The sequence below is a fragment of the Tympanuchus pallidicinctus genome, unplaced genomic scaffold (assembly GCF_026119805.1).
Source record: "Tympanuchus pallidicinctus isolate F22 unplaced genomic scaffold, pur_lepc_1.0 scaffold2, whole genome shotgun sequence".
NCBI lineage: Eukaryota > Metazoa > Chordata > Aves > Galliformes > Phasianidae > Tympanuchus > Tympanuchus pallidicinctus.
Genome location: NW_026294721.1, coordinates 7,494,531 through 7,506,444, shown reverse-complemented (window position 1 = coordinate 7,506,444; position 11,914 = coordinate 7,494,531). Strand labels below are relative to the sequence as shown.

The 11,914-nt window shown below is 44.2% G+C and overlaps 1 protein-coding gene across 1 annotated transcript; it reads right to left on the bottom strand.

The window, feature by feature from the left end:
* Positions 1 to 273: 273 nt before the first annotated feature.
* CUNH4orf48 (chromosome unknown C4orf48 homolog) lies at positions 274 to 11,710 on the bottom strand. The gene is made up of 4 exons (XM_052682198.1): positions 11,493 to 11,710; positions 11,178 to 11,335; positions 6,252 to 6,340; positions 274 to 2,617 (listed from the first exon to the last, which is right to left on the bottom strand). The coding sequence occupies exons 1-4, from the start codon at positions 11,546 to 11,548 to the stop codon at positions 2,552 to 2,554; spliced, it is 369 nt and encodes a 122-aa protein (XP_052538158.1). The 5' UTR covers positions 11,549 to 11,710; the 3' UTR covers positions 274 to 2,551.
* Between the last annotated feature and the right edge of the window lie 204 nt (positions 11,711 to 11,914).

Below are 11,914 nucleotides of genomic sequence, written 5' to 3'. Positions count from 1 at the left end.
TATCACAGCTATCAAGTTCAGAGTATGGAGACTTTAGAAAAGTTCTAAATATCTTTGCAGTATATTTAATTTCAAATAAGATTGTGTTCGATTTTATACTTCAACAAATAGGAGTACATTCATAAATTTAGCTCAGATATAAGATTTCTTGATTTTCTTATTCAAAATAGCACTTTTCCCTCTAAGAATTTTCCAACTAATTAAAGAGCAGATGTGCAGATGTATGCATGAACATCTTAAGTTACAAATAAGTAACAAAGCACACCAAACAGCGCAACGCATCTTGTATTTTTATTGTTATAGACAAAGAGGAGTACATCCCATCACTGCCATCACAGCTGCACATTTGCAGTGTCACTCTGATCCCTTTGAGAGCCAGAGAACGTCCACTCGTCAGTCTCTCCACATTTTTATCATAACAAGCTCCATATCAAAACTCAGTTGTGTGCAATCACTTTTCTAAATGAAAACACAGCCAAAAAAGAAAAACAACCCAGAAACAAACAACAACAAAAAAAAAAAACAGCATTTGCTAACGGGACTTTGTGACATTCTTTAAGGTACCAGCAGAATAAGCATGCACAACAGCAATACAAAACCACAGACGTGCTGCTGTCCCCAGAAAGTGAGCTGTGCTGAAAACCCTCACAGGTTCAGTGCTGAAATTCTACCTCCTGCCAAAAGTCAGTTCAAGATGTGTGCATTGCTTATGTTCAAATTGAGGTGGGAGTAAAGCAACCTAAAGCTGGAATTTGAAAGCAGTTGTGTAATGCCTACTGTTCTAGTTGTAAAATAAACCACTCTACTATGAGACCCTCTATTGCTTCCCCTCAGCCAATTTCCAGTGCTTTAGTGGAGTGCAATGCTTCTAGAAGCAATGCGTTGCTGTGTCACGATGCTTCTCTTCTATACAAACTGGGTCCTGAGGATTTTATAAAGGGTTTTTCTGGAATACTACAAAGGACAACAAAATTCCTACTTAAAATGAAGGTGGAAGGATGCTTTTCCTTACTGAGAACCAGCAGCCTTTCAAGTTACTTTGCCAGAGTGTATTCTAATACTGCATATTACTGGCTGTGACTGCACACAAAATATTCTGGCAGTGGGTCATAGTTCCCTGTGCCTGCAGTGGTGGAATAAAATAGGAGAGAAGAGGCTTGGAAACACAGAGTTTACTATCTACCATCACAGCTCACTGAGCAGCCCAACAGCAGAAAATCAGCTGCTTGTAGAGAAATGGGCGTTTTGATAAGGGCTGACAAAATAACTTTGAGAACCACTGTTGCTGATACTGCTCCCACAGCCTTGCTTGCATAAAATTTCAAATTTGTACATAGATGCTCTAGCTGATCTCCACATTTCCATCCATCACACTTTGGGGAAGATATTTGAAGTTCTATGAAAATCTGTTACTCTGTGCAATAACTTTCCATTGGGGGAATCTTCCATTTTCCCCCTCCCGCCCACCCCAAAAAAAGGAAGAAAAAATAAAAAGGAAAACAAGGGGAAAGGACGTGCCACTGTTTTTCAAAGTGTAACAAGGTGCAATCTTGTCTACTACTGCTACACTGCCTGAACCATTGCGTCTTCCCATTTCCCACTGACTGCAGAGGGAATATTAATAGCATCAGAGCTGTAACCCATCACCGCGGAGCGAAATTCCTCCCCGCGTGAGTCCATGCAAGAGCTGTGGGCCATTTTGCTGGAACCCAAATATTTAAAACACAGAGTGTGCAGGAGGCTCCCGGCTGCGCGGGCGTTGTGCCGGCGTTCTGCCAAGCCTGCTGGAGCGGCCAGTGAGCGTGGCTCAGCCCAGGCTGTGATTTGCTTAATGAAAGACACTTCTCCAGAAGATTTTGGCAGACGCAATCAGTTCTATTGCCAGGCAGCATTCATGTGATTATAAACGTTAGCGATCGCATTAGATACTTAATAAATCCCTCCAAAAAGATCACAGCTACTGTGTGGCTCTGAAGAAACAAACGTTGGGTACAGATTACTGTTTGCTGTGCACTGGATTATTGATACAATTGGGAACAAATACTTTCTGTGTGCTGCCAGGCAGGCAGTGACAACTACTAATTTCTATACAAAATCACGACTGCTTGTTTGCAAATTTACAGTGAAGCATCACTGCGAAGCAGCTTCATTTTCTTTTTAGGGACACACTTGTAACATAAATATTTAAAAGAATTTGACTCCACTTACACTTTGACAGATCTGTGGCAATTTACATAAGCTGAGGGGTTGGCCTGAGAGCCTAAGGACAATTTTTGGCTTGAGATAGCAGGAAAGAGAGATGCTGTCCCTACACAAATCCCAGGAATGAGACACTAACATTGCTTCTTCTTTTGACATTTCAGCAGATGCAATATCACATACAGTACTGATAAAGCACATCAAAGGAAAAAGTACCTAGCTGGGCTGTACCTGTTTGGATAAAAATTGTTTTCTTGTTGTGCAGCACTCCGTATCTTCCTGTAATTTATTCAACAGTGTTTTAAAAATGAATACATAATACATGTCCATTGGCCTAATCCCAGCACTCATTTCAGTGCATTGCAGGAAAGCAGTCACACAGGCCTCTCTTCTCTGCTTTCAGGAGGAGTGTTTCTGTCTGCAGGAAAAAAAAAAAAAGAAAGAGAGAAAGAAACTGAAAAAAAAGCACTTTAAAAAGGTATGAGTATAAAATTGATTGACCTAATTCCTCTACACAGCTGTAGTCAAGGTGCTTTGCTGAGTGAAAAATCATGGCTATTAGAGTTGGTTTCCATCCAGAAAAAGCAACACAAAATAAGCATATTCAGAATCAAGAGGCATGGAGAGTATTTTTGTCATCCAAATGTTTTCATTTCCATAGTTAACATGCAGGGACAGAGCTGTCAATATTATTAAAATGTCCTTTCTAAATACTGAGCAAAATTCCACTTTCAGCTGCACTGCTCTTAGTTCCTTCTCAGTGATTGATGGCTTCCTGTTGATGAAGCCTTCAGAGCAGTGTAATCTAATTGTGCCAGATAGCACGTGCTGAGGGGCAGGTTATGCTCTCTGTTACACTGCTGTTTCTCCACTGGGTTCAATCCAGCTGCCAGTCTAACCACGTTGTCTGAAACTCACCACTTTTTAGGGCAGATTTGGACTTGAGCTTGTGGCTCGTATTTCAACCTGAGGTGGTTCACTGACAGTTGCCTTATTACCAGCTCCATTTGAAGCCGTGCCTCTAGAACCCCATCAAAAGCTTACAAACCATTCTCTGTAAAATCACTTGAAGTTATTTATTCTTGGCTTTGGAGTGTCTTGGTAGAAAATCATTTCCAAGCTTTTGTTTCTCTGTACTCCAGAAAAAATAACAATTTCAGATTCTCAAAGGTATTTAAGTATCACGTATTATTACAGCTTAGATCTTTTGTTGGCCTTGGTCTCACTTTTTTGAGAAACAAAGACTGTACTTCCCAAACACTACTGTAATTTCAGAAGCGGAATCTCCTGACAGACTCAACACAACAGCAACAATGGGCTGCCCAGGGAGGTAGTGGAGTCTCTCCCCCTGACTGTGCTCAAGAAATATGTAGATGTGGTACTTAGAACATAGTTCACAGGGCAGTATTGGTGGTAAGTGGATGGTTGGACTAGATAATCTTAGAGGTCTTTTCCAACCTCAATAATTTTATGATTCTATGATTCTAAGTGTAATCATGACTGAAGATAAATGTTTTCCTGAGCATAAATTTGTAGTTTTCAACCTGTGGTCTATGGTCCCTTAAATAGTTTGTAGACTAACTCTGAAAAGTTTCTTGGGGAAAAGAAAAATCCTTAAGCCTTTCCAGGCTTAAATTCAACATAAATGGATTTCCCATTTGTACCAGGGGAAAAAAGCAACCAAACAAATAAAAACACTAAACCTCGGAGATTTCTTGTTTATGAAAGATCAGAAAGTTATGTGAAACACAAATTCTTTAGCTGGTGTTCCCCTTACATGATGCTTCCTGACAAATTAAAACCAGCTAAGGCCAAATTAATGAAGATACCCAGTAGTTCCCATAGAAGTAGCTGGGCGCTTCTACCCAAGGATCTGCTCTGCCAAGCCCAGACTCCCTGCCCACCAGCCCAGTGCCTCTGTCCCCAGCCATTTCCACTCTGCTGCTCACTTCTTGCTCTCACAATGCAAGCTTTGCAGGCAGAGCATGTTTGAGAGATGCGTTTTCCTTCCCTCATTTTATTCTTTTCAACTTAAACTTTTGACATCTACCTTTGCATTAAAGAGGACTTGCTGACATTCCTTGTCTGCTTTCACTTATCAGCTTAGTGCAATGGTAAGCATTATTATTGTACACTCAAGAAGAACTGCTTCTTGGTTATACAATGCAATCCTGGATGAGTGAATGCTCCCATTGTTGGGAGCCCAGTAGAAATCACAGAATCATCTTAAGGTCACACTGGCTTATTGGTTTTCATTGTAATGCCAACAAGCTGTCAGTGTTACCACAAACTCTGCCGAGACAGCACTCATGACTGTGTACAGGAAGAGCAACTCCAGGACCACTCCAATATAAAGTAAAAGACTTTGAGAGAGAAGCATCTCTCACCAAAATTAACTGTGGCCATGTTGGCAGTGGCCAGGAAGTCCCTGACTGATCAGTGCTCCATGGGGTTTGCCCTTAGAGCAAGAATTTTAAAGACTCAGAGTTGTTCAGTGAAGTTATTTGTGTGTAAAACATGAGAAAATAGAGTTGGGTCAGTATCAGCCAAGCACTAGCAGTGAAGTGCAGGTACGAAGGCTGTACCTTTCTGAGAACAGAGGATCATCTGTAGGTGTTTGGCCACGGCCTTTCACTTTTGTAACTGCATCATTTAATAATTTGTATTTAAATGAAGCGCCTCTTCCAAATGGTGTTTGGAGTCTCAGTACTCCTTCCTACAGTCATGCATAGGCACAAAACGTTTCAGATGCATCTAATCCAAACAGGTGCCCAGCTGTGCAGTCCCAGCCCAGCTGCAGGGGTGGAGCTCCGCTATCTGCATTCTGCTGCCTACCGGTTGTTGAGTTCTAGGCCAGTGCATGGGAAACTTCTGCAATGTAACCTATGCTGCACACAGATCTCTGGCCTAATCAGTTCGCCACTGATAGCTCATGAAAGCTGAAGTGACTCTACCTTCTTTGTCTAGGGCCCTACATGATTGCCCAAGGTCACAAGAAACCAAAGGCAAAGCAACATAATTGCCCTTAAGGGTTACAGCTTGAGACACAATTGATTTAACTCTCTGTGGCTGACTGTTGCTAATGACAGTTTGAGCAGAGTGCGGCTCTGAAGGACAAAGGAGCCCCTCCCACCCCCCAATGAAGATAGCACTGGCCAAAAGCAGCCACCCATAGGAGACACAGATGGGGCTCCAATCTGACTGCCCTTAAAAATCTGCCATGTTGCCAACGTTATGGAACTGTTAGGAAAGCAGAGGTACTGCAAAGCATACGAATGGGCTTTATCATAGAATCATATAATTATTTGAGTTAAACTTCATCTACTCCAACACTCCTACTATGAACAGGGACTCCTACAGCTCCACCAGGATGCTCCGTGCACCCTCCTGCTCCTTTCAAACTTCAGACAGCATGGAATTATTTGTGAGTTTTATTAAGCCCTACCCCAGCCAATATCCATGTATATTTACCAACCCACATATCTAGGCAATGCCAAAATCAGGGCATTTTATTACACCCTTGTGCTTTGTTCTCTGGGACCTCTGCAACACATGACAGGCAGGTGAGTCTGCAAAATGCCCTGTCTGCTGTGAAAACTGCCCAAGCAAATACGCTTCCCCCCTTCTTCTTGGTAAGTATCAAAGCACGAACAAGGAATATACAGGCCTGCCTTTCCTCTCTGCCAGCCCTGCTTGCCACCTTCTTGCTATTCCATTCATCTGCTGCTCCTGCCCATAGAGTGATGAATCCACTGTTAAAAAGCAGTGTTATGAGACAGAGAATAAACCTTCTTTCTCATCCTTTTCTCCTGCACATATCCTCTTTTCTTCTTTATTTTATGCATGAATTGTCTGGGGTAATTCTTTAGCCTGTTATGCAAGAAGTCAGGCTACTGAAGCTCTCCAACCGGGTGGAAAATAATCTGCACTTGGTACGATCCTATTTGCTGGAAGGAAAGTGAGTCAGCAGAGATGTCTGCTGCGTGCAGACAGGCAGACCTTGCCGCTTGGAGACAAAGGCTAAAGAAAAGTTTTTCTACAGAAGCGCATACCCGTGTGTCTAGATTATACGCCATCTTCTTTAAATCCTGCAACGCCCTCTGCATGAACTCAAACGCATGGCAGTCAACGCAGGGACGGCCTGGAAAAAGGAACAGAAAAAAAGACATCACTGTCACAGCATGAAATCCGGAACGTAGCAGTAATGAGGGAACATTCAGAGACCTTGTAATGCCAGGAGAAAACCCATTTTACCAGGACCCACACCTGCATCTGTGCAAAGTTAGGGCTGCCTATGCCAGGGCTCTACCCATCTCTGTGCAAGTGCTCACTTCTTGAGTGGGGACCAGCAAAGCATGAGAGTGCTTTGCTGTGTGGCCTTTTCTGAATACAGCCCAAGCTTCGTTCTGCCTGACGCTGAATGCCTTCAGCCCCCATCCTCTCTCTTTGAAATGGAAATCCTCTGTTCCTCCCCACAGGTGGGTTAATTCTCCACAGATTGGCTGCAAATAGCAGTTGCAGTGGATCAAGAATCAGACAGCCAGCTCTGTTTTTACAAGAGCAAGATCTTACAAGAACAGCTTGGCAAGGGTCAGCACCAGATCTGTATTTGCTTCCTTCACCTGCTGCTCTGTTTTTTCTCTGCCAGTAATGCAAAGCATCCTACTGGCTCTGCAGCTGGTGCCAATGTGCATGCATGCACAGAGGGGTGAGTCAGGGGGAAGGCAGGGAAAGGAAGAGGAAGGGATGTGCCAACAGCCTCCTGGCTCACTGCTGGGCCTGGGCATTTCTGCTCTGCCAGGATTCATCCTGCACTGATCCTGTGCCCTTTAGTTACAGAGTAAATAGAATACATGCTTTCAAAGGAAGAAATTGCAGATACTGGAGGAGATGTATGGAGAATGGAGAGAGATGAAATTTTACATTGATCACAGAGCTCTGACTGTGTATGTGGGGAAATGCTAAAATCTTTGTCCCCAGGCAGCCACTTGTGCTGCTCCGACAAAGCAAAGTGAGTGCAAAGCTGTCGCTGAGATGGCTACAGAGCACCCTGCAGCCTGTTATCAGTATTTCAACAGTCAAACTGTTCTCACTTCTGAGATGGAGGAAGAACCTGAGCACTCAGTGTGTTGTTGGCAAACCTGCCATTCACTTGTGGCCATGGCCAACTCCTTCCCATTGCAGTGCTGTTCTCAGAAAGCAGCCTGCCCTGGCCTACTTGCCTGCCCTGAAGTGACTGTCACCATATTGCATGTGGAAACAGGAGCTGCACTCAGTGATCCTTGTGGGTCTCTTCCAGCTTGGGATATGAGCAATATGACACTGCGACATCCCAGGATGACAACATCCAGCTATTCAAACTGACCTGTCACTTTGACTTATGGGGGCACAAAGAGGGCTCACTGAAGCAGCATCACTGCAGACGAGAAGACAGCTGTAACTGGGAGGAGAATAGCCAGGAAGGTAGCTGGCTGTGAATCTTCCACTCATGCAGCCCTGCAGAGCACACATCTGAGTAGAGCTTTGGAAGTCAAGGCATTGTTAAACTCATCATTGAACTTCTAGCACTTAGCACGGAACAACCTGAATGCTGTTCCCCAAATTAAACAGGGGCAGCAAATCCCCACTGTCTGACAATTTTACAGCTACAGTCTGATTTTTATCAGCAGAAACACCCAAACCCAGACTCTGGCTGAGCTTTTAAACTATCATAATAGCTAGGTTCTTGCAGAAGACAATATCAGATATTTTGGTAATATATAAGACTGCTCATCATGGGGTCTACTCCTGGAGTCTGAAAGGGCTAAAAGTAGCCTGTGGTACTCCCAGAGATGGGAATTAATTAAAATAATTACAATAATCAATAAATAACCCCCCAAGTTCACAGTGGTGGCCATGCATGGTCCAGCGTTACTTCAAGCAGGGAACTGATGTAAAAACTCTCAATGAGAGTAATAGTGGGGTGGGCTTGGATGGAACAGGATGGGATAGGTTGGGGTATAACCTACTGTAGGGAAACTGCTTTAGCAGGATTGTTGGACTAGATGATCTCCAGAGGTTCCTTCCAACCCCTACAACTCTGCTTCTGTGATCAAACCTCCGGATTAAACCTCCAGCAGTGTTATTTCAGGCTGCCAAGAGATGTGAAAAGGGACATCCCAAGACCTGGACCTGAGAAGTCATCCATGGATTTTTCTCACATTAATTTGACACGCTGCTTCTTGAATCCATGGGAACTTTCAGCATCTGCAGCATGCTTTGGCAATGAGTTCCACAGCACAGCAGCTCGCTCTGTGAGCAAACTGTCAATCTTGCAGGCTCTGAAGTTAACTTCTACTTGTGTCACTTTATGCCTCCAATTTTTGCAGTGGAAGAGACATTTATTACATAATCACTATCTTTGCCCCACTTCTGACTTTGCTGATCTCCATCACTGCCTGCCTCAGTGTCACCCTTCCAGACTGAACGGCTGACCTGCAAGCTGCTCTACCTAGCTGGGCTCATCCTCTCCTTATGCTCACTACATTTTCACTAAGATTCTTGTGAACATTTCCTCAAACTAACTCTGTCTGGTTGCACAAGGTTAAGCAAATCTAAGTATATTCTGCTGTCTGTCCTCGGCTGTGTGTTCCCACACTTTCCCTTGCTCACAGCAGCAGAGACCATGCAGTTGCTTGGTCAGCTGAATTGCTGATTAGTTTTTCTCCAAACCAGCTCCTGAATGCAGAAGCCCTGGGGCCAGAACGAGGACAAGGGAGAAAGTTCTGGTGAGCAGGGCAGAAGCAGCACAGGCTTACATCAGCTTAAAGGAATTGTGGAACCAAACCTTAAGTGCCATCATAGCAAAATACAGCAGAGTGCTATTAATTCCTTGCTGACAGCTGGGAACAGGCTATCATTCATAGGAAGACTTAACAGGTTTGTGGATTAACATAATGAGAATTATCAAGAGTCAGCTATAATTCTTTAAATGGATCCTGTCAGCATGAAGACTTGTCTGCCTTTGTGTGTTTGGGGAGAAGTGGGGGAGGAGAGCTTAAAATATGCTTCTTGGCTTCTTCTTGGTGAAAAACTGGAGCTGAAAGTACTGTGGAAGTATAATTTACTTTCCCTTGCACACACATGGCATTTACTCTTTGTATTTCTTGCACCTTGGCTAATGCAACCAGACTGACCAGCTTCTTTCTTCAGTTCTACATTTCAGCCTTCACAGTGGGCAATCTGGACTGTAAATGCAATGGTAGCTTGGGGAAGTTGCTTAATTATTTTTAGTGGATTGCTCTGAACTTTAAAGAAAAAAGTATTGAAAGTATTAGCAACAGTATTCATACTTGAACAGTTTTTGTAAACGCAAAGTAGTGTGTATAAAGCATAAGGACTTACTTAATCACTCCTAATCAACATAGTTCAGAAAGAGATGGGCCTGGCTCTCTTGACTGGCAGAGAAAAAGCAAAGTGGAGCATAGCACTGGCACCCCAGGCCAGAGATCAGTGTCACACAGTAGCACAAGACCTCTACAGCACTGAGAAGATAACATGGATTTAAGCATATCAGCAGCACTGTCCCCAGAATGGGTCAGCGCCCAGGAGGATGGAGACTTCAATGAGAAACAGCCTATGGAGCTGACAGCAAGCAGGGAAAAATTCAGGAATGTCTGTACTAGATCACATCAAAGCTCTGACTGGCCCAGTGTCCTGAACTCCAAGCACTGTGTCTTATTTTATGTCTAGGAGCATCTCCAAGCTTTGAGAGCAGCTGGCACTGATGGGCAAAGAAGGGTACCTGGAGCACAGAGCAACTGTGCAGCATTTTGTCAACTACTGGCTGATGAGGAGCTTTGCAAGCTCCTTGTTGCTTTAAAACACTGTTCCTGCAGCAGCAAGGAAATTTATAATTCATGATGAGTCAGGAGCCTTCCTCCCGGCCTGGACTCAGACATAAACAACATTTGTGCATTCACAGCAGTGCTGCCAGCCTGTGTGATTCAGGGCAGAGCAGCGTGTCTCTGCAGAAACACTGAGTGTCCTCCGTTCCTCATTCTCACATGCAAGAGCAAAACAGGACAAGGAATCTTTCTCAAGGGCTCCTCAGGGGACTTAGTAGCCTGGTCAGAGGATATCAGAAAGATTAGACCTTATTTGGAGGCAGTGGCCAAGTGTTTGTTCTGCAGATAAAATGGGAGTTTCTGCTACACAAGAGGAACAAGGAATCATCACGTACTTTTCCTCCAAGATGTGTTGAGTTACCTCTGTTATCATAGACACACAGAAGTCACATCGAATTTATTTTCTAAGCCTGGTATTCTCCTTGAGTAGACAACACAGACCACTCACCACAAAACTAAAGTTAATGAATGCAATGCATGCCTGGAAAACAGATGCAAGATAGAGGTGAGGCCTCTTTTAGAACAGACCAACACTTATCACTAATAAAAAAAAACAAAACAGGAGAATGAATAAAGAAGAGAATTCAGCACTCAAATCCTGTGGGGGAAGTCATGGGTGTATTTAAAAATTAAAAATGCAATTGAGGAGAATGCAGTGACTAATTCAGATCTCATTCTAAATATTTGAGTAGTAAAGTAAAACTGTAAAGCTGTGATACAAAGTGAGGCTAAGAACTAAAGACTGGTTTGTATGCAATTAAATTCCCCATTTTTAACAATAAAACATCTCACAGAGGGTATTTAAGCTTTCAGTGAGCAGCTATTTCAAACTACCTGACCAAAACACCCTGAGAATACTGACACCATTCCATAGTGTCTTCCAACTATCGTCTCATTTTAGAGCTGAGGAAGTTAAACAAGTGACTCGCTCAAAATGATAGAAGAAATTAATACAGAGCTGTGATCCAAAGCCAAGAGCTCCCAGCTCCAAGGTGTGCCTGAGCCAGTCAGCAAGGTGCCCCCGGAGCCGTCTGCGTGGCTGCAGGGGCAAGAGGAGGGCACAAAGCATGAGCGCAGCACGGCAGTACGTACTTTCGGCAGGAATGACACTCCCCGAGTCCTGGCTGGCCCCCACAAGCCTCACGCTTAGCAGGCCCAGCACCGAGATGAGCGGGATCACCACGCGCATCGCACTCCAGGCAGACGGCAGCGCCATCGCTCGTGTCAGTAATTCAAGCTCTCTTCCCAGCCTGGAACGAGGAGAAAGAATGAAAATCAGCAGTTTGCTCCCTGCAAAGAAGGAGATGAAGTGTAATATGCGAAGAACTGCAGGCACACGCAAAGCCACACGCATGCATCACTGTGGTGTGGGCTGCGATGCTCCCAAAGGACCAGTTTGCCCAGTACCTGAGCTTTCTCTTCACCCGTGGAGCGGCTGAAACAAGCAGGCGAGACTCCAGCATTCACTCTGAGCATGCGTCCCCCTGCATCCCCCCTTCCCCGATTAGGGTCATTGCCATGGAGATTTGCTATAGCAACACAGAAAAATTGGAGCTGCCAAGTGGAGGAGAAGATTTAAAGGGACCACAATGCTGTGGATGGTCACTGCTGTTCTCTTCTGCCTCCACCCCTTCCAAGGCCACCTCCTTTCCTCAGTGGACACCAGATGCTGCCGTCCACATCAGAGACTCTTGGGCAATGTTTGGGTTGGCTGCTTTTATTCTTGAAGGGACTGTGCTGAACCATGCAGCTCCCATCCTTTGCTTTAACTGTAAGTCGCTTAAAGTGAGATTTTGTTCCCAGAGATTACAAATAAGACAGAAACTCAG